The sequence below is a fragment of the Euprymna scolopes genome, chromosome 12 (assembly GCF_053919585.1).
Source record: "Euprymna scolopes isolate OS-2025 chromosome 12, ASM5391958v1, whole genome shotgun sequence".
NCBI classification, from domain to species: Eukaryota; Metazoa; Mollusca; class Cephalopoda; order Sepiida; family Sepiolidae; genus Euprymna; species Euprymna scolopes.
This window is the reverse complement of record NC_136493.1, coordinates 74,852,322-74,873,024: the sequence shown is the minus strand read 5'-3', so window position 1 is coordinate 74,873,024 and position 20,703 is coordinate 74,852,322. Positions and strand designations below refer to the sequence as shown.

At 34.1% G+C, this 20,703-nt stretch overlaps 1 protein-coding gene across 3 annotated transcripts in view; it reads right to left on the bottom strand.

Annotated features, from left to right (window-relative positions):
* Positions 1–20,703, bottom strand: part of LOC145291341 (uncharacterized) — a 129,814-nt gene that overhangs the window by 1,303 nt on the left and 107,808 nt on the right. For 2 of the 3 annotated variants that reach the window (XM_080137104.1, XM_080137103.1), the window contains exons 2-3: positions 9,273–9,358; positions 1–782 (exon numbers count right to left, since the gene is read on the bottom strand). The exon at positions 1–782 is cut by the window's left edge. In XM_080137104.1, the coding sequence (XP_079993230.1) occupies positions 566–782; positions 9,273–9,358 (303 nt within the window). In that variant the 3' untranslated portion in view covers positions 1–565. Of the gene's footprint in view, positions 783–9,272; positions 9,359–19,066; positions 19,776–20,703 lie in introns of those variants that run through there. The other variant, XM_080137102.1, reaches the window with a different exon arrangement.

Here is a 20,703-nt window from a genome sequence, read left to right as displayed (position 1 = left end):
AAATAAAAATAAATCTTTGATTTTTTTTCTATTGTCCATCAAATTTCGGTGTTACCTCTTTAAGTGAAAAAGAAAGAAAATAAAAATAAATCTTTGATTTTTTTTCTATTGTCCATCAAATTTCGGTGTTACCTCTTTAAGTGAAAAAGAAAGAAAATAAAAATAAATCTTTGATTTTTTTTCTATTGTCCATCAAATTTCGGTGTTACCTCTTTAAGTGAAAAAGAAAGAAAATAAAAATAAATCTTTGATTTTTTTTCTATTGTCCATCAAATTTCGGTGTTACCTCTTTAAGTGAAAAAGAAAGAAAATAAAAATAAATCTTTGATTTTTTTTCTATTGTCCATCAAATTTCGGTGTTACCTCTTTAAGTGAAAAAGAAAGAAAATAAAAATAAATCTTTGATTTTTTTTCTATTGTCCATCAAAGGTCAATAATTTTATTTTACTTTTAGATTTCATCTACAGTTTTGTCGCTTAAAAATCAAAATTACAAAAAATCGTATTCTTAACAATTAAACAATTAGATTTTTTTAGTTTTTTTTTTTACATGGAAATCAATCCATTTAAACGTTCTTAAAGAAGAGATTGCTGAATTCTGCAAAGGAAATCTTGTTGTCTTTATTTTTGTCAGCAATACTGATCATGGCATCCAGATCGGCGTCGCTCACCTGGCAGTGCTTACTCTTCAAAACAGCTTTAAGTTCATCCCTGGTGATTTGACCGTCTCCGCTCTTATCAATACCCTTGAAAGCTTTCTCGATATCTTCTTTACCGAAATCCCTAAAAGACAAAATTTTAAAGTTAGAAGAAAAAAAAAAAAAAAATAACAACGACAACACACACACACACACACACACACACACACACACACACACACACACACACACACACACACACACATATATATTTAGTGGTAAAAAATCCGTGATATTTTTAATATAGGGGTTACCAAACAATTGGGAAGAAAGCTGCGCATAATCCCGTGACGTCAGACTTGTGTTAACTATACGAAGTATGGAAAAGCCGAAACGACTTAATTATTTTTTTAAAAACCTTTGTTTATCTTCTTCAAACCGCAATTTATAATTAATCTTTGTTAAAATTTTGTTAGGTTTTAAGATTTACACAGTTTAACGATTAATAATATTATAAACATTGTATATTAAATATGAAATACGGTTTTACTAAACATTTACATTTGATTAATTACAAGTTTCCATACTTTTATTTAGTAAAAAGATACAAATTAGATATTGTAGTGGTCTACAAAATGTTTATTATTTGTGCAATAATATTTTTCAATCGGGTTTAATCCGGCAATAAAATAGCTGGCAAACGTCATGTTTATACTATAACTTAATATAAAAAAAAAAAAAACAAAAAAAAAAAAAAGTTTAAACCACAATTAATTAAGAATCTATGTTGTAACGGAATATTTTTGAATGAAGGAAGTTTAATCATTTTAATCTTTTAAAAATTAATTAATTTTTAGGAAGTTTCTTTTCCTTGGCAATTTAACTGATAATAGTATATATTAATTAGAAAAAACGCTATTAAAAAACATAATAATATTAAATTTATGTCATTTTTTAATTAAGTTTTTAGGTAAGTTTTTGTTCCATACGTGTATTTAAATTAAAAAAAAACAATATATATATTTTACTTATTTGAACTCTTATGTTTCATAATAAATAGAAATTACAATCGATTTAAATATATTTTGTTCAAATTTCGAAAAAGAAAATATGGGGGGGCATACACTAAAAAAATATTTCCTCTCATATATTTTACGGAAACTGTATTTTATATGTAATTTCATTCTAAAATGGATAAGTTTCGCATACTTCACGAAAATCTGACCATTAATTGATTTTTGCTAGATTTATTAAACACGGGTATGTTTTCACGTTCGGAATGCCTACTACATGGGAACGTTATTTTAAAGCGTCAATTATGTGAACAAGATTTTCGTCTCGCAATTTCATTATTTTCGTACGATGAAAAATTAAAAAAAAAATGTTTCTAATTTATTTTGCCCTTCTTCATTTAAATGGCACAAAAGTTAATATTGATAATATTAACTTATAATAAAGTCACATCGTGTACATATGGGGGGGGGTTAATTCTGTGATGAATTTTGGCGGTGCCTACTGAAAGAGAACGCATTGGCGCGCGTGATATAGTAAACGAAAGTTTAGCATGAAAAGAAAAACAAAACCTCTTTTAACGAAATAATGAAAGAGTTTAGCCCAATGGCACAAAGTTGTACAATGTCCACGTGAGGAAAATGAATGGGTTTTTTGGGTTGTTAAAGGTCGGCCAGCGGTTATCTTCAGCTGAGGATCGTCAATGCTGGGACGTCTAGGAGGAGGAGGAGGAGGAGGAGAGAGAGAGAGAGAGAGAGAGAGAGAGAGAGAGAGAGAGAGAGAGAGAGAGCAAGCTTGTTGATGAGTGTGTGGACAAATCACTCAACAGGAACATTAGTTGTTCTTTTTTTTTCCTGACACAAAGTAAGGTGAAGCAAAGATAAGTAGGTCCAGCAGACGAGCCTCGTTCTGAAAAATCTGAACAGTTAGGTCACGTGACATGTGACACCGGTGCTTCTACCATTATTGACCTTTTGAATGATGGATACAGAAAGCATGAGCCAATTTTGGAAAAACTATGAGGAAGCGAAAGCGTTTCTAAGAGAAAAAATATTTTTCAAGCGGAAGGTCTGATTTTATGCAAACAAACATTTAAACCTTGCTGTTTAAAAAAATCTGTTTTCCTTTTTACGTTTACTTATCTTGCCTTTGCTTCTCTACATTAAAAACCGACCTTGTGTCTAACTCTGCCCTCGTGGGTAGGCAAGTAAATAGGAAATAATATGGCGATTGAAAAACGTTTTGTTTTTAAGTAAAATTAATAAATTAATTAAAAAAAATATTGTTTATATCCTTCTTCATTCACAAGGGTTACTTTTCGGTAGCTTCACCGGTTTTTGGGAATTTCCCTAATAAAATAAAATAACACAATTCTATGAACAATGACAAACAACTTCTTCAACTTAACAAGGGAAAGGTTTATTTGCAAAGCGTACTGAAGGGAGAAAGTAGAGTCGGGTCTCCACTGCCTTACGAGGTAGTTACAACCCGCGGCTGTCGTCAATACCTTTAGTAGGAGCAGCGAAGAGAACAGGCGTCTAGCACCGACGAAGGCTGGTAGCGTAAGAGAGAGTTTTCTTCTGGGACCGGAAGCTGTCTGGTCCCTAGGGGTCAATTTGTATTCGTGCGCAAGTCCTCAGATTGGACAGTCTAGCGCCTCATCACTCACTCAGAGGAAGCGAACGCGCGAGAAGAAAAGGGGTCCATTTGTGTCTGCTACATAACCCCCTGCTTAGGCTGAAAGCCGACAGAGAGAAAGGTAGCATAACAAATAGCAGAAAGAAAAATACAATAAGAAATGTCCGTCTCTTTAGGTTATTTTCTTGCAGAAAAAAATGTTCTTACTTTTCTGTGAAAAATTGGAATATTTGCAGAAAACGTTCTGCTCTAAAAAGGAGAGAAGAAAAAATGTTCTTTTTCAACAGAAATACACTGTTTTGCAAAGTCTCTTCGGCCAATGTACCCGTCGACCACTACGTGTAGTGGTCACATAATTGTTCTCACGTGGAACATTTACCTCAGGTGTATGATTATGCTGTGTGTATGTTGGAGGAATGTGTGGCTCAGGTGTTAATGTGTCCAGAAAGGCTCTTTTTACCCTATCTACCGATACTGTCTCTTTTTTACCACTAATGTCTAGGATAAAAGTTTTATCAGTGCGTGAAAGCACGCGATAAGGGCCAGTGTAAGGTGGAGTTAGGGGGGCTTTTACTGCGTCCTTTCTAAGGAACACGTGAGTCCATGTCGCTATGTCCTTCGGAACCAAAGATTTAATGGTCTGTTCCCTAGGGTGCATCGGCGGTAGCTTACTGAGATAAGCTCGTAGTCTGTTGACATATAGAGCTGTGTCAGTTGATATATCCTCTATCGGGGTCAGCATCTGACCTGGCAACGATAGAGGTGCTCCATAGACCAGTTCGGCTGCGGAATATCCCAGGTCCTCCTTGATTGATGCCCGACAGCCAAGAAGGATGACCGGTATGTACTCGCTCCATCGCTGTTGATCAGGGTAAGCGCGTAATGCAGCTTTCAATTGGCGATGGAAGCGTTCTATCATCCCATTTGAAGCAGGGTGATAGCTTGTTGTCCGAATGCGAGTGATCCCGAGGATCTTGGACAGTTCCCGGAATAGGTGGGATTCGAATTGTGCACCACGATCAGTGGTGATTGTAGTGGGAACTCCGTAGCGCGATATCCAGCCTGATATAAGGGCTCGCGCTACAGATTCAGCCGAAATGTCACTAAGTGGGATGGCTTCTGGCCACCGTGTGAAACGGTCTATGCAGGTCAGGAGATAAGTGAATCCCTGACTGACCGGCCATGGTCCAACCAAGTCAATGTGAACATGGCTAAACCGAGCGTCTGGGGTGCTGAATGTTCCAAGGGGTGCGCGGATATGCTCGTGCACCTTTGATTTTTGGCAGGATACACAGAAACGTGACCAAGCAATGATGTCACGCCTCATGTTAGGCCAGAAAAATCTAGCTGTAATCAGCTTTACTGTGGCTTTGCGTCCGGGGTGTGCCAGGTTGTGTAGAGTGTCGAAAACAACTCTACGGTGGGTCGTTGGAACGAATGGTCGAGGTGAATCCGTTGAGGTGTCACAGATGATCTGCGTGTCAGAAGTAGGCACGGGCAGATATGCGAATTTGCAAGTCCCGAATTCAGGTGACGATGGATCCAACGTGTCCAGACTTGGCTGGTCTAAGGCCATCTGTTGCAAATCGATATCCGATGGTGAGGACAGAGAATTGATGGGCAGGCGAGACAATGCGTCTGCTGCTGCGTTCTGCTCACCCGCGATATGTCGGATATCACTAGTAAACTGCGAAACAAAGTCCAAATGACGTGTTTCGCGGGGAGAATATTTGTCCGGCTTAGCACGCAGTGCGTATGTAAGCGGACGGTGATCGGTGTAGATCACAAATTGTCGGCCCTCGAGTGAATGTTGGAAGTGTTTCACTGCGAGGTACATTGCCAGTAGTTCGCGGCCAAACGTGCTGTAACGTTGTTCGGCCGGTTTCAGCTGTCGCGAAAAGTATGCTAGAGGTTGTAACTGTTGTTGGTGCTGCTGTTGCAGCACTGCACCTACAGCTGTGCCCGATGCATCAACGACCAGTGAAAACTGGGCATCGGGTACAGGATGTGCCAGCAAAGATGTCGTCGCTAGTTTATTTTTCACTTCCGCAAATGCTTTAAGTTGGATCTCATTAAGTGAGATCTGCTCGTTTTTCTTCTTCCTGTTACGTAACAGGTCGGAAAGAGGAGCTAAGAGATCCGCACAGTGTGGGATAAAGCGTCTGTAGTAATTCAACAGACCAAGGAAGTGCCTAAGTTGGCGAAGTGAAGTGGGCGGTTGAAGGTCTTGTAGAGCCTTCACCTTTTCCGGCAACGGAGATATACCGTCTGGGCTGATAATGTGGCCCAGGAAAACTAGTGACGTAACACCGAAAACGCATTTACCAGGGTTAATCCTCACTTGGTATTGCTGAAACCGTTCAAAAAGTAGGCGGAGGTGAGTGACGTGTTCCTCAGGTGAGGCACTAGCCACGAGAATGTCATCTATATAGTTATAGACGAAATCTAAATCACGCACTACTTCATCCATAAAGCGCTGAAAAGTACTGGCAGCGTTACGTAGGCCGAAAGGCATAGTAAGAAATTCAAACGCTCCAAATGGAGTTGTAACCGCAGTTTTGGGTATGTCGGCCGGATTCACCGGGATCTGATGGTAAGCCTTAACCAGATCTAGCTTAGAGAAAGTCTTACAACCATGCAGAGAGGAAGCAAAGTCCTGAATATGCGGGATTGGGTAACGATCAGGTACCGTCATGGCATTGAGTCGTCTATAGTCCCCAGTTGGACGCCAATCTCCGTCTCGTTTTGGAACCATATGCAGAGGGGAAGCCCAAGGACTGGACGAGGGGCGTATAATTCCCAACTGTAGCATATGATTAAATTCTGCCTTCGCTGCTTTAAGTTTATCCACAGGAAGGCGACGAGGGCGTGAGAACACAGGAGCACCTGTGGTCTCAATATGATGTTTTGTGGTGTGCGTGGGTTTGCTCACCACAAAATTTAAATTGGTTAACTCCGGGTAGGAGTGTAGCACCTCATGGTATGGGTCATTTGCAGCGGCAATGAAAAATACCGGGCTGATAGATGGGGCATTAGATAACGAGCCAGGGACGGAAAGTTCCGTGCTAGCGTCTATCAGCCGGCGTCTGCGCATGTCGACCATTAAATTAAAATTATGCAAGAAATCCGCGCCTAGTATGGGGTACGGTAGATCTGCTACAGTGAAAACCCACGTAAAGTCTCTCCGTAAATTCAAGTCCAGAGAACGTGAAATTTGACCGTACGTGGGGATAGGTGAATGGTTCACCGCTTGCAGTGTTATCAATGACACTGGTGGCCTTTCTTTAAGTAGCCTAAGTGGCCATATACTACAAGCAGCGCCAGTGTCTACCAAGCAACGTGCTTGAGATTTTACGTCAGTGACGAAATAGGCACGGTTATTTGCATTTTGTGGAAAGTTTGCCGTGCTCGTCTTTCCACAATTTAGTTTCCCTGGTTGTTAAAAGTGCAGGGCATTTTACAATTCCGTGCTTCAGCGCCATAGCGACTATGATAAAAACATAGTCCCGGCATGTTTGCACGGCGACGGTGGTGCGGGGAAGATGAGCGGCTTTTGTAGCGGCGTCTGGGTGAGTGCGACCTGCCCATATTGAGCTTGCTCACCTCTCTAGTGAGGCGTTCGATGGCCGTTAGTATAGCCACCGATGTAGCATCCTGTCTTACATTTGCGGTGCCTGCGGGTACCTCAGCAGGTTGTTGTGGAATCGCCGCGGTGGTAGGCCCCCTCACAAAGTCCATGACCTTGTCCGCCGATGCTGCTACTACATCGACGGTGTGTTTTTCAAACATTGGCGCAAGTATGGCCTTTACCTGCGCCGGCAGCCTTGAGAAAAAGAGCTGCTTAATTAAGGCACTGTCAGGAGGGACGTCCTCTGCCAGTTCCCTCATTCTACGGAGTAGTTCCGTCGGCCTGCGGTCACCTAAGTGCTCGTCATGGACCAGCGTTTGAAAACGCTTTTCCGCCGACACGGACGTCCGTAGTAGCACCTCCCGTTTTATGCTATCGTAAGTGGAGTTTAACGGGGTGTCCGTTATTAAGTCCTTGACCGCAGGAGTCAATGACGCGGGGAAGGCACTGAATAAAATGTGCAGCTTCGTTTGCTCTGACACGTTGTTCGCCGCAAAATAAGACTCGAGTTGAGCAAACCAGACCCGGACGTCCCCAGCGAAGGCAGGCAACGTTGTCATCGTCACTACCGAAAGTAGATACCAAATATTTAAAAAAAAAAAAAATATATATATATAATGTATCCGAAATCTGAAAGGACGCCGAATATGGACCACGTGGAGAAGAAAGGAGAAATATGGAGAAAATCTTTAAACAGAGACAATACAAAAAAAAAAAAAATTTAACAGGCTAATGGGGGAGGAGAAGAAAGAAACAAAATTACCATGAAATAAAGCTAAAACAAAATTATATCAGGAAGAGCCGTGAAGCAAAAAAAAAATGTGGACAATATGGGTTTTTTTTTTTTTTTTTTTTTTTATAAATGTGTGTGAACCTGAAGATAAATGAACTCTTTAAGTACTTACATTTTTGGCCGAAGAGTGCTAATGCGGAAAAACTTCGTGAAAGTTCTTTTTTTTTTTTTTTTTTTTTTTTTTTTTTTTTTTTTTTTTGTTGTTGAGTTTTTTCTTTTTCGTACACCAAGAAAGTGTCACCTCTTTTTGTAGGTTGGCGTTCTTTTTTTTATGTGTAGCCCGCCGTTGTGAAAGAAAAGGGTGTTTTCTCTTTTTTTTTTTTTTTTTTGTTTTTTGTATGCTCCTTAGTTTATAATATATATATATATATATATATATATATATATATATATAACGGGAAAAAAACGATAAGGAAGAGAGGGAAATAACGTCTTTTTTTTTTTTAAAGTTTTAAATGTGCTCTCCCGAATCCGTTGTCTGTTTATGTGTGTGGTTGGAAACCATGTGCTGGTTTTTAAAATGCGCGCCTTACCCTGTTAAAAAGCGAAAGAAGTGTCTGTTCGGAAATGTGTTATCACGACGGAGTCACCATTTTTGGGAATTTCCCTAATAAAATAAAATAACACAATTCTATGAACAATGACAAACAACTTCTTCAACTTAACAAGGGAAAGGTTTATTTGCAAAGCGTACTGAAGGGAGAAAGTAGAGTCGGGTCTCCACTGCCTTACGAGGTAGTTACAACCCGCGGCTGTCGTCAATACCTTTAGTAGGAGCAGCGAAGAGAACAGGCGTCTAGCACCGACGAAGGCTGGTAGCGTAAGAGAGAGTTTTCTTCTGGGACCGGAAGCTGTCTGGTCCCTAGGGGTCAATTTGTATTCGTGCGCAAGTCCTCAGATTGGACAGTCTAGCGCCTCATCACTCACTCAGAGGAAGCGAACGCGCGAGAAGAAAAGGGGTCCATTTGTGTCTGCTACACGGTTGCTTACCTAAATTTTTTCGAATGTCAAAACAAGGCTCGCCTGCTGGACCTACTTATCTTTGATTCACCTAAAGTAACTATAGTAGTAGTTTAGCGATCTTCACGCTGAGAATCTTACTTAATAATTAAACTCATTTTAGGAACATCGTTAAAGCTGCACTCTTTTGTTGGTTTTATTTGCACAAAGACTTTGAATTATACCTGTTGGCTCTAGGTGTAGATATATAACATCATCTTTAGATTTCGTTCCACAAATCCTACGAATATTGGTTAAGGATTGTTATAAACTGTGTTTCCCAGATATTGCCACGACTGTGCGAAAGTTATACTACAGATCTAATCACTAGACGCCAGTACAAGTAAAACACATGGGAGAGTTAACATCTAATATAAATCTACTTTCATGGCAACCACAACCGATTTATTACGTAATTTTATTTTTACAAACTCCATTTTAGTATCACTTGCGTTTGAAATAGTTGGGTTTATGCATAAAAAACTAAAGATTTGAATAATAAAAAAAAAAACTCTCATTCATTTACAGTTATAATAAAAAAAAAAAATGAATTAAAAAAATCTTACTTAAGGGATTTTCTATCTAAGGAATCCAACCACTCATCCACGGTGATAAAGCCATCTTTATCCTTATTGACGCTGTCAAAGACGGCCTGAAAAAAAAAAAAAAAATAACGAATAAAAAAAAATAGAAGAAAAAAAACAGCAAAACAAAAAAAAACACACAAAAACAACAAAAACAAAACAAAACAACAACAACAACAACAACAACAACAACAACAACAACAACAACAACAACAGGCATGATTAATCGATCTGCAAGTGAGATTACATTTTCAAATGTATACACTACAGACGGACAGAAGCTCTTATAGCCAAATAATACGTAGATGTATCGGGAAAAAAAACCTGGTTGCAAATGTCATAACAATGTATTTTGTATTAAATAGAATAATAATCATATACAAGATAATAATGGTGAGGCGTATATATATATATATATATATATATATATATATATATATATATATATATAATATATATATATATTATATATATATATGTATAATATATATATATATATGTATAATATATATATATATGTATAATATATATATATATATGTATAATATATATATATATGTATAATATATATATATATGTATAATATATATATATGTATAATATATATATATATATATATATATGTATAATATATATATATATGTATAATATATATATATATGTATAATATATATATATATGTATAATATATATATATATGTATAATATATATATATGTATAATATATATATATATATGTATAATATATATATATATGTATAATATATATATATGTATAATATATATATATGTATAATATATATATATATGTATAATATATATATATATATGTATAATATATATATATGTATAATATATATATATATATATATATATATGTATAATATATATATGTATAATATATATATATGTATAATATATATATATATGTATAATATATATATATATGTATAATATATATATATGTATAATATATATATGTATAATATATATATATATATGTATAATATATATATATATATATGTATATATATATATATATATATATATATATATATATATATACACTATTTTCAGAAGTTTAGATAAGATAGCAATCGGTGCCGTCGGTTTCAAAACTTATATTAAGGAACCATTTTAGTTCCCAATATCCAGCTCTCTTCAGTCTCACGAGGTAGATAGGCTTAAGCGAGCTTGAAATTGGGAACTGAAACGGTAGCAGTGTCGGAAGTCGCCATTACAAACTAGTGAATAAACATTTGATTATTTAGTTTCGAAGCTTATACCAATATGAAACTGATTTCAAACCCTAATTTTTTTTCCAAAAAATGAGCAATGACAAAATTTTAAAATAATGAAAGGTTTAATCGAAAAAAATACAATTTTGTTTTTCATCGGTTTTCTTTAAAAAATATTTCACGAAATTCAACGAATTTTAACTTAATCCAAATCTAATAAATGTAAATGCAAAAAATCACTTACCTATAAAAAATACTAAGCAATTTGTGCTTCCATTCTTCATTTATAAGAATTGTTCATATTTATATTTTATATTCCATGTATTTTTTTTTTAAATAAAAGGATTTTTAAAGTAAGGGTCCCAGAAAACCGCATTTTCGCAACTCGTTATCTGCCATTAGCCAAAGCGGTATTTCTACGAGTTTTCAAGTTGTCAAATATGGAGGCCTCAAATAAATAATTATTTTCAAAAACGTAAAAACAACACATTAGACCAAATACATTTCAAAATAATCTCTATAGTTACTATATGAAGAAACAAACATTTAATTTATCTCCCCTTATCTCCACGTTGTAGTTAATTAGTTATATGAAGTCAATAAAGTTGGTCGATATGAGTTACCGTACGTAAAAAATGATCACATTTCAATCATTAGTTTTCGCCGATTAAACGCAAATCACTCGACGAATTTTCGATTTTTTTCTTCTATCAAAGAAATACATAAGTTTATGATTTAATATATTTTATTTCTTCTTTATAGCGTGAATTTTTTTTAAATATCTAAAAAAAACATCGAGTGAAATAGAAAAAATTGTCGTAATTGTACGAAATTTAAAAAAGATTTAAAACTTTGGACTTTACAGGTAAATATGCAAATAGCTATTTTTTTTTGTTTTAAATTAGCTTATTTTATTTATTGATCTTTTATCTTCAATTTGTGATATATAAATCTTATGTGAGAAAATTAATTATTTTCATTTTAATAGACATTTCAAAATGCTTGTCTAGAATATTATATTCGGTTAATTGGAAATAGCATAACATTTCACATTGAACCTGAAAATACCGTAAAAAGTGAACCAATAGAAAAATTTGGATAGATTTTTAAAGTGAAAGAATTGAAAAAAATTTTAACTTTTAAAATTCAATTGATTTAATTAAGTAGAAAAAATGGCCGCATTCTAATAACCAAAAACAAAATCAGTTCATAATCATGATTATTTTGTATAAATGTTATTATTTTTGTTATTTTTAAACCATTTTACTTTTTAGGTAAATGGCTGTATTTTTTTTTATAAGTGTCTTACACCTGTTTCGTTGTAGTGATAGTAAATATGGCCCATTCTATCAAAGTAATCATCAGAGGCAAACAAATATCATTACAAATTGGCACTAATAAATGAATAAAAAAGGAGAACGGAAATAAAAAAAACTTACTAAAAGGTGATATGCATAGGAAATACCCCCTTTTCAAATTAATATCCCATCTAATCGGAGAAGATTTTACACCGCCATTTTGAATTGATTTTAGCAAAATTCGAAGATTGGACTAAATGTTTTTATTTGATATATTCAGTATATATGATCTAAAGGCCTAAATAAAGTTCATTGAACTTATTATTTGCAACGGTTTTGGCTATATTATAAAAAATATATATACTTATATATATATATATATATATATATATATATATGTATATATGTATATGATTAGGTTTTTTGGAAAAATAAATTCAGCAGAGAGCTCACTTAAAAGGAAAATCCGAAAAATAAGATATTATTTATATTTTGTATTTTGTGTACAAAAAGTTGTCAGATGAGATAAGTCCTTGGTACCTGATGAGAGCTTGATATGGATATCTAAAACGGTCCTAATTATCGGGATTGAAACCGACGGTACCAATGATTTATCTCATCTAACAACTTTCTGTACACAAAATATAAATAAATATATATATATTTAAATATATATATATATTTATACATATATATATTTATATATATTTATATATATATTTATATATATATATTATATATATATATATTTATATATATTTATATATATATTTATATATATTTATATGTATATTTATATATTTATATATATATTTATATATATTTATATATATATAAATATATATATATTTATATATATATATTTATATATATTTATATATATATTTATATATATAAATATATATATATTTATATATTTATATATATATATAAATATATATATATTTATATATTTATATATATATATATATATATAGATTTATAAATATATATATATTTATATATATATATATTTATATAATGGTTTTATAGGTCCAGATAGTAAGCGCTCTTCAAAGAACCTCACAAAAATATTCGCCATGGTCGGTCCAAGTACTGGCCCCATGGCAACGCCATCTTTTTGCCGATACATAATATTGTTGAAACTAAATTCCACAGATGTCATGGCAAATTTCATAAGTTCAATAAAGATATTTTCAAGAATAGGAGGAGGTGATATCCGGCCCCGATATAAAAAAATCTGCATAGATATCTATAGTTTCCAAAACAGAGACACAAGTAAAATAATTGCTAATGTCATAAGAGCACATAAATCTATTAACAATCTTAGACGTTTTATAAAATCATCAAAATAAAATGAATCTTTAAGACAATATTTACTATAATGTTGTAAAACAGGTTGTAAAATGTCAGATCCATTTTGAGACCTTGTGTTGCGATGACCCTACCATGGAGAGAATGGGCCTTAATGGGATATCAGCTTTATGGGTTTTAGGGAGACCATATAGCCTTGGGCGGATAGATCCAGAGGGTCTTATCTCACTAGATACGTTCGTCAGAAGTACACCCTTTTTGACTCACTTGACCAGTTTCTTTTGAAATTTGGTTTCCAAGGAAGCGGTTGAATCATGAGTTGCGACAGGGCCCAATTTTTCAAATTTGTCTTTGTCATCTAGCATTACTGACATTTTGTCAACGTATTCATGATGATTTCATATAACCACCCCTGACCCTTTATCTGGTCTAGTAATAACTAATGATGGGTCTTGTCGTAAGGTTTTAATAACTGTAAAATGCTCTTTGCGCCATTTAAACTCAGAATGCGATACTGGTGTACTGGCGTAACTGTGAGCAAGGTCATTCAATTTTGCCTTGAGATCCCTTGTTTTGGTTTCATAGACTGGTGCAAGTCTCTCCGCGTGGGCATTGAGGATTTCAAATTCCGAAAATACCTCTTCTCGTTTAACACCGGGCAAAGGAATACAAAAATCTAACCCATGATCAAGTACCATTAATTCTGAAGGTGACAAGGTTTTTCCCCCTTTTTGGAGAGAAGATTAAAGGAATATATATATATATATATATATATATACAAATTTACTTTTAATCATGAATCATAAAAGTCTTCCCTTCCTAATTGCAATATATGTGTGTGTGTGTGTGTGTGTGTTTGTGTGTGTGTGTATTTAATTAAACAAAAGTGAAAGTTCCTGTTTGTTCTTTTTTGATCCAGTTGGTAGGCCAACGATCCAATGTCGTGTTATGGTACTATCGCTTCCCCGGGAGGGTTACTTGGTTTAGGAACGTCTTGGGAACACAACCAGCTCCCTGGGGAATAAACGATATCTAACAATAGCCACATGTTGGAAACATCAACAAGAACGGGTCGATATGTCGTCAGTTATAACTGTCTGGCATGGGTCGCTTGCTGTGTGTTCATGGCGTCGTTACAGGCACCTTTCTGTCGCCGCATGCATGGGAGGAATCGCAGGCTGAAATCGAACACTTGTACAACAATAGCTAACAAATGCATTTTTATAAAAATATATATAATTTATTTAACAGTTAACAAGTAGGAAGCATACTTAGTCGACCCATTTTGTGCACACTCAACTACTATGTTCCGCGTATGGGGTGCAAGCTTCAACTGTTTTTACAATAATGAAATTATATTTCAATTATATCTTTCTTCATTGAAAGAGAGAAAAAGGGAGTGAATGAGAGAAACAGAAAAAAATGTGTGTGTGTGTGTGTAAGAGCGAGCGAGCGAGCGAGCGAGCGAGAGAGAGAGCCAGAGTGTGTGTGTGTGTGAGAGAGAGAGAGAGAGAGAGAGAGAGAGAGAGAGAGAGAGAGAGAGAGAGAGAGAGAGAGAGATGCGTTTTACGCAATATTTTATTTTTTCCAACTTCAGATATCCGCGTGTAAGTCTGACCTTTCTTGAATTATTCTGACATCGGTAAAGTTTCATAACACCTGCCATTCAAACCCAACCGACATGCTCTTACCTTCCCAAACCCACAAAACACCTGCATGAAACGTTTTTAACTTCATCATAAAGTCAGGCACAAGGTTAGAAGCTAAATATAGGGGGTTATTCATGTAGAACCCCCCCCAGCTCCCTGTGAATATGAGAAAATTTGGATAAAAAAGAGGAAAACTAGAAACTTACACTTATAGTTAATCAAGCTTGTATCGAAGAAAAAAATGCTGCCCCGTATGCTTATGGGAAAATATGCTTATTCAATTATATTTCACCTTTTATTTTTACCAATCCTTTAAGTTACGAAGCTCGATGTAACGACAGAGCATATACAAAAAATGACAAAAGTCTAGATTCCAAATTTCAAGATGTTGTTCATCTTACCGTTTATTTATTTTTTTAAGCATGTTGAAATGTTCAATTCTTGACAGCACTTGTTTCGTAGCGCAGAACCATTCATATAAGTATTATGTCAATTTTTAAATTTATTCCATTCTTACTCACCAGAAAAAAAGGAACTAATCAATTATATAAGAAAATAAAATGATAATAGGCATGGTTACAAAATCTGAAAATTGCAAGTGAAGTTGCAATTGTGTTTTCTTTTAGTTACGCCATCTTTGAATATATTTTATGTATATATATATATATATATATATATATATATATATATATATATATATAAAATTATTTAAATATATATACATATATATATATTTAAATAATTATATATATATATATATATATATATATATATATATATATATTTAAATAATTTTCTAACTGTATTTGTTTTACAATCTTTTATGTTGTCGATCAGAAATTAAAATAATTAAATTGATGACCTCTTGAATGAAAGATTGAGATCATTGATTATTTTTATTTTTTCGTATCGCGAAAGGAAAGGAGTACATATTTGAAATGGACACCAATAACCAAACTCTTAATGACGACGCCTTTTTTTATAACAAAACATTTGAATGTTATCGGACTCAAAAGAAAAGCATACATTTTTGGTAAAATGAAAAACACGGAGATAAGCAATTTTAGATAATGGGTTGAAGAAATGAATAAATGCAATTACGTTCAATCAAGATCACTTCATATCTATTATCCGAAATAAGAAGTGAAATCAGTAAATATAAGTTTATTTAGTCAAGGCATTGATCAACAATTATTACGAAGAAAAGTGGGTAAAGTGTGTGTTGACGTTTATTTGTAAAAACATACTGAGGTTGTTAAATAACAAAAGAGAAGTAGGCGTAGGTAAGTTGATTCACGTGTCATAGTAAAATGTTTGGACGGTGATTGCTAAAATAGATGTATTTTTATAGATAGACATTATGTACATACTAAGCATTGGCCAATATTTTTCTTTTTTGTTACTTGTACATTTTTAGAGGATTTTTTTTTTCAAAAACTAAAAGGCATGCCTCTTTTCACTTTAATTTTTGTTTCAAACTCCTTTTCTGTTTAAATTAAATACACACTGTCGACCTCTTTTAACTCATTTATAAATAATACGAAGCCAAGTACTACCGAAAGCATTCCGAAAGAAGAGAAAGAGAGTGCTGATTAAGTGACAATTTAGGGAATTGGAAACTGGGCACACACTTATTACCTGTCGTGCGAGAATAATATATAAGCTGACCGTCTGTGTGTGTGCTTGGTCACGACTAGGCCACCTCCGTGGCCTTCGGGCCAAGATCAAAGTTCCGGCAGATACTGCAGCAAAGACCATATGTGGGGGAACCCAACATATAAGACCTTGGTCAATGTAGGGGCAACCCTTCATACCAATTGTCACTATCCAGCTCCCCTACTCCTCGGGGAGTTGGTCCCCATTTCCCCTTCACTCCTCACATTAAAAATCGGCCTTCTGCCTAATTTGCTCAGTGGGGGAGCAAATAAATACCGTCTGTGTGTCTGGTCAAGAATAGGCTCCTATATTGTTGACTATTATAGAAAACTGATCACATATAATGAGAATGATCGAAACACAGGAATGGGTATGTTTGATCTTGCATAATGATGATTCATTAAAATTGTGGGGTCTGCGTACGCGCTGGTCCACAAGGTATGGAAATAAAAAATTTAAAATTAAAAAAAAAACGTTTACAAGTGTTTTTGATATAGATGTACATAATAATACTTTGATAAGTATGTTTTAACTTAAATATGGATGGTATAATAAAATTGTGGGGTCTGCGTTCGCGCCTGGCCTACATAGAATGGAAATAGACACAGATTTTAATAAAGACTTTTCATATCTATCTGCGTAAGTATACTTTGATAATTATATTTCAGTTTGAAGAAATATGGTATAATAAAATTATGGAGTGTTCATTCGCGCCTGACCTCCATAGCATGGAAATATGTCACAAAGTTTAACAAGGTTTTTTAATATAGATCCACAGAATATTGTGATAAGTGTTTCAGTGTGAAAAGGTATGGTATAATAAATTATGGGGTTTATCTATTTTATTTTTAATTTCATCATATTTTGCTTTGGTTTTGATACCCCCAAATTCGAAGCTATCTCTTTACAACCCTTCCTTTTCATAACCTATCATACTTTTATAAATCAGAGTTCATTTTCTGTAGGCTGTTTTTGAACCCAGTAAACGACGGACACTTTTGCTAGTATATATATATATATATATATATATATATATATATATATATATATATATATATATATATATAAGGTTGCCCGGCGTTGCCCGGTCGTAAAATGCGAATAAATATTATATTTAAATTCATGCAGATTTCTTATTTATTATCATAGAGCCAATTCTCTATTGATTATTATTCGATATATAGCAATGATTTCAAAAGTTATAAAAAATATATCTTGTATTCATTTTTATGTAGTAAAAAGAAGTTGAGCGATTGCATGAATCTGTTTCTAACTTCACTTCTGTTACCTTGTGTACTTTTGAAAATCGCTAAAGACGTTAAATTCGATGTATTACATAGATATTCTCAGCTTATTTTGCCAAATATATTTATTGAATATATGCTGAAAATATCACTATTTAACCCTCTCAAAATCACAGCACCAGACATTTTACCGCCTCAGCAAGCTGCAACGTCTATAAACGCCACGAAAAAAAAAAAAAAAAAAAAAAAAAAATCGCGTCTACGTGTGTTAGTCATTTTTGGTGCGATTATTATATTATTATTATTATTATTATTATTATTATTATTATTATTATTATTATTATCATTATTATTATTATTATTATTGTTCAGTGTTTTCCTAAGTCTAGGTTGTTTTAAAGATAATTTTCTTATTTGACAGATTTAACTGTGAATAGTGTGATCCCAGTTATCTTCTCTAGCCAATCTACAACCTGATGACTCTTTTGTTTAATAAACAAACGATCAATTAGCTCCGCTAATCACGCGCGATGCACACACGCATGTCCTTGATCTAATTTTGTGAGTCCTGTCTAGGTGTAGGAGTAAAGTTTAGACATAAGTTGTACAAAATGCATGAACGCCAATGTGAAGGACATGTATGTGAATTGATCTCGTATTATTCTGATTATTCGAACTATTGTTCTCATCTTGAGTGTTATTTTCACATTTTAATCGATGTTACCCCCAACCTTCCTCAAGCATATCTTGTTAAACTCGGGAATCTTTCTATTGAACTCAGAACCTGCATGGAACTCCGAACGGAACCCACAGGAGTAGCGTGTTCTCGTTCCATCAGCCATGTCTAGACAGCGGTCTTAAATAATTCTAGAATTGTATTTTAAGTATCCATCGCATCGAGGATTAAACCTTCAATCTTTCAAACAGTGTAACGTAAAATGATTTTTACCAAGTACTTTTACCAAGTACTTTTACCAAGTACTTTTACCAAGTACTTTTACCAAGTTGCGGAAGAAACGATCTTTTCCTGCACATACTTAATTACATGACTGGAGTTTATCCTTCTGAGAAAGTAATAACTGTTTTTTTTTTATTAGTTTATTTTACTACAACCCACATTTTTTTGTGGCCGAGTTCTACAAAGGACCTCAACTAATCTTGTTTCACTTAAATATTTACAATTGTAGTCATTTACGAAGTCTTTTACAAAAAAAAAAAAAAAAAAATACGAAACCAATAAATAAAACAAACGTTTTGCTTTCATTAGAACTTGAAAGGTTTCTTTTCCTACGCAATAACAACACGTCTACTTAACATCACATTAGAATTGAGGAGCTCTCAAAACATACAGATTAGACAAGAACAAAAGATACATACTTGTGCCGCTTGTTGACTAACTTCACATCGCAAAAGCTGGCTTAAATGTTGACGTAATTCAGTTAAAGTCAGTTTACCATTTCCATCTTTATCAAATTCCTCGAACTTCTTTCGAAGTTGTTCTCTTGTAAGACGCGACATTGTTTTTTCTTCTAATCTAAGTAACGTGAGCAAATGGTGTAGAGAGCGAGCGAGAGAGCAGTCACGAAGTGAATGCGACTCAAGTCGACGTCAGTTTAGAAATGTGTCAACTATACACATGCGATAGATATATAAGCAAATAACCGGCCAAGCGACCAACAAAATAATTCGACAAAACATGAAAGTAGCCTATTTATTTTGTGGGAGTGCCACCGCTTAACAGAATGGAAAAGATAGCACCAATTTAATGTATAACCGTAACTCAGATTACTGAACTGTGCAATTGACTGACCCAAATCAAAGTTCACTGAGGGAGAACCTTTAGTTTAAAGAGCAATTTCTATAGGACGTATCCTCTTACCCCTAAAAGTTTAAAAATATTTATCTTGGTTTTTAAACACGAATAGGCATACCCGACACCAATCGAAAAGCTATGTGCACTTTTGTGCACCCCTGCTTTTTAGTCTCGAACATCATGATAACATTAAAAAGTTAACCAACGATAAATTTAGAATTGAGATGTGTCGTACAAGATTGTTTTCCTTTACACGGACGCACGCACACGCATGCACGCACGCGCACACACACGCACACGCACACACACACACACACACACACACACACACACACGCGCGCGCGCACAGTTTCGATAGGAAACGTGTCGTTGCTAAGGAAACCTTTATGCAAATATGAAGATAAGAAAATTTCAAGTACTTATCAAGACTAAGCAGGGTTCAATATAACCGAAAGTGTGTAAACAGAACCGGCGCTTTCTATTGTAAGGGATGGTTTTGGCAGTGCACTGGAGGCCCACCTAAGGTTTTGTAACCTTAAAATGTTATTGATAAAAGATATATATATATATATATATATATATATATATATATATATATATATATATATATATATATATATATATATAAAATTTCTGTCCATTAATCTGACTCAAACTTAATAGTTACTGCATGTCAGATTGTGAGGAATTTGAGACAACAGTTTAAAACTGATAAGTATTTATTATTATTATTATTATTATTATTATTATTATTATTATTATTATTATTACTAATACTATTAGAATAGTAGTACTACTACTATACTACTAGCCATTCTAATAGTATTAGCAGTATTAGAAATATAATGTGGACTCTCCTGTCGTTTGCTTTGGTTATTCTGTTTTACTTTATATCAACTCTTTTAGTTCATTTGATGACAAAACAGTATCTAATGTAAACGCTTGTATACGATTAAATGAACATATTATCAGACTTTCTCCAGGCGTAAAAGACAGCAATAAATCCGAGTTTAGCCGACATATCAATCCTCTATATCAATGTTGAAGCAAAACACATCGCAAACAATTCACTCTTTACAATTAGATGAACAGAAGTTACATCTGAACGAGGGAATAGTGTTCGTTTGCACCTTTCCCAATTGATTTGAACGCGACAACGAATTAGCCAAGGCTATTTCGAACCTAACTGAACGCCTAAGAG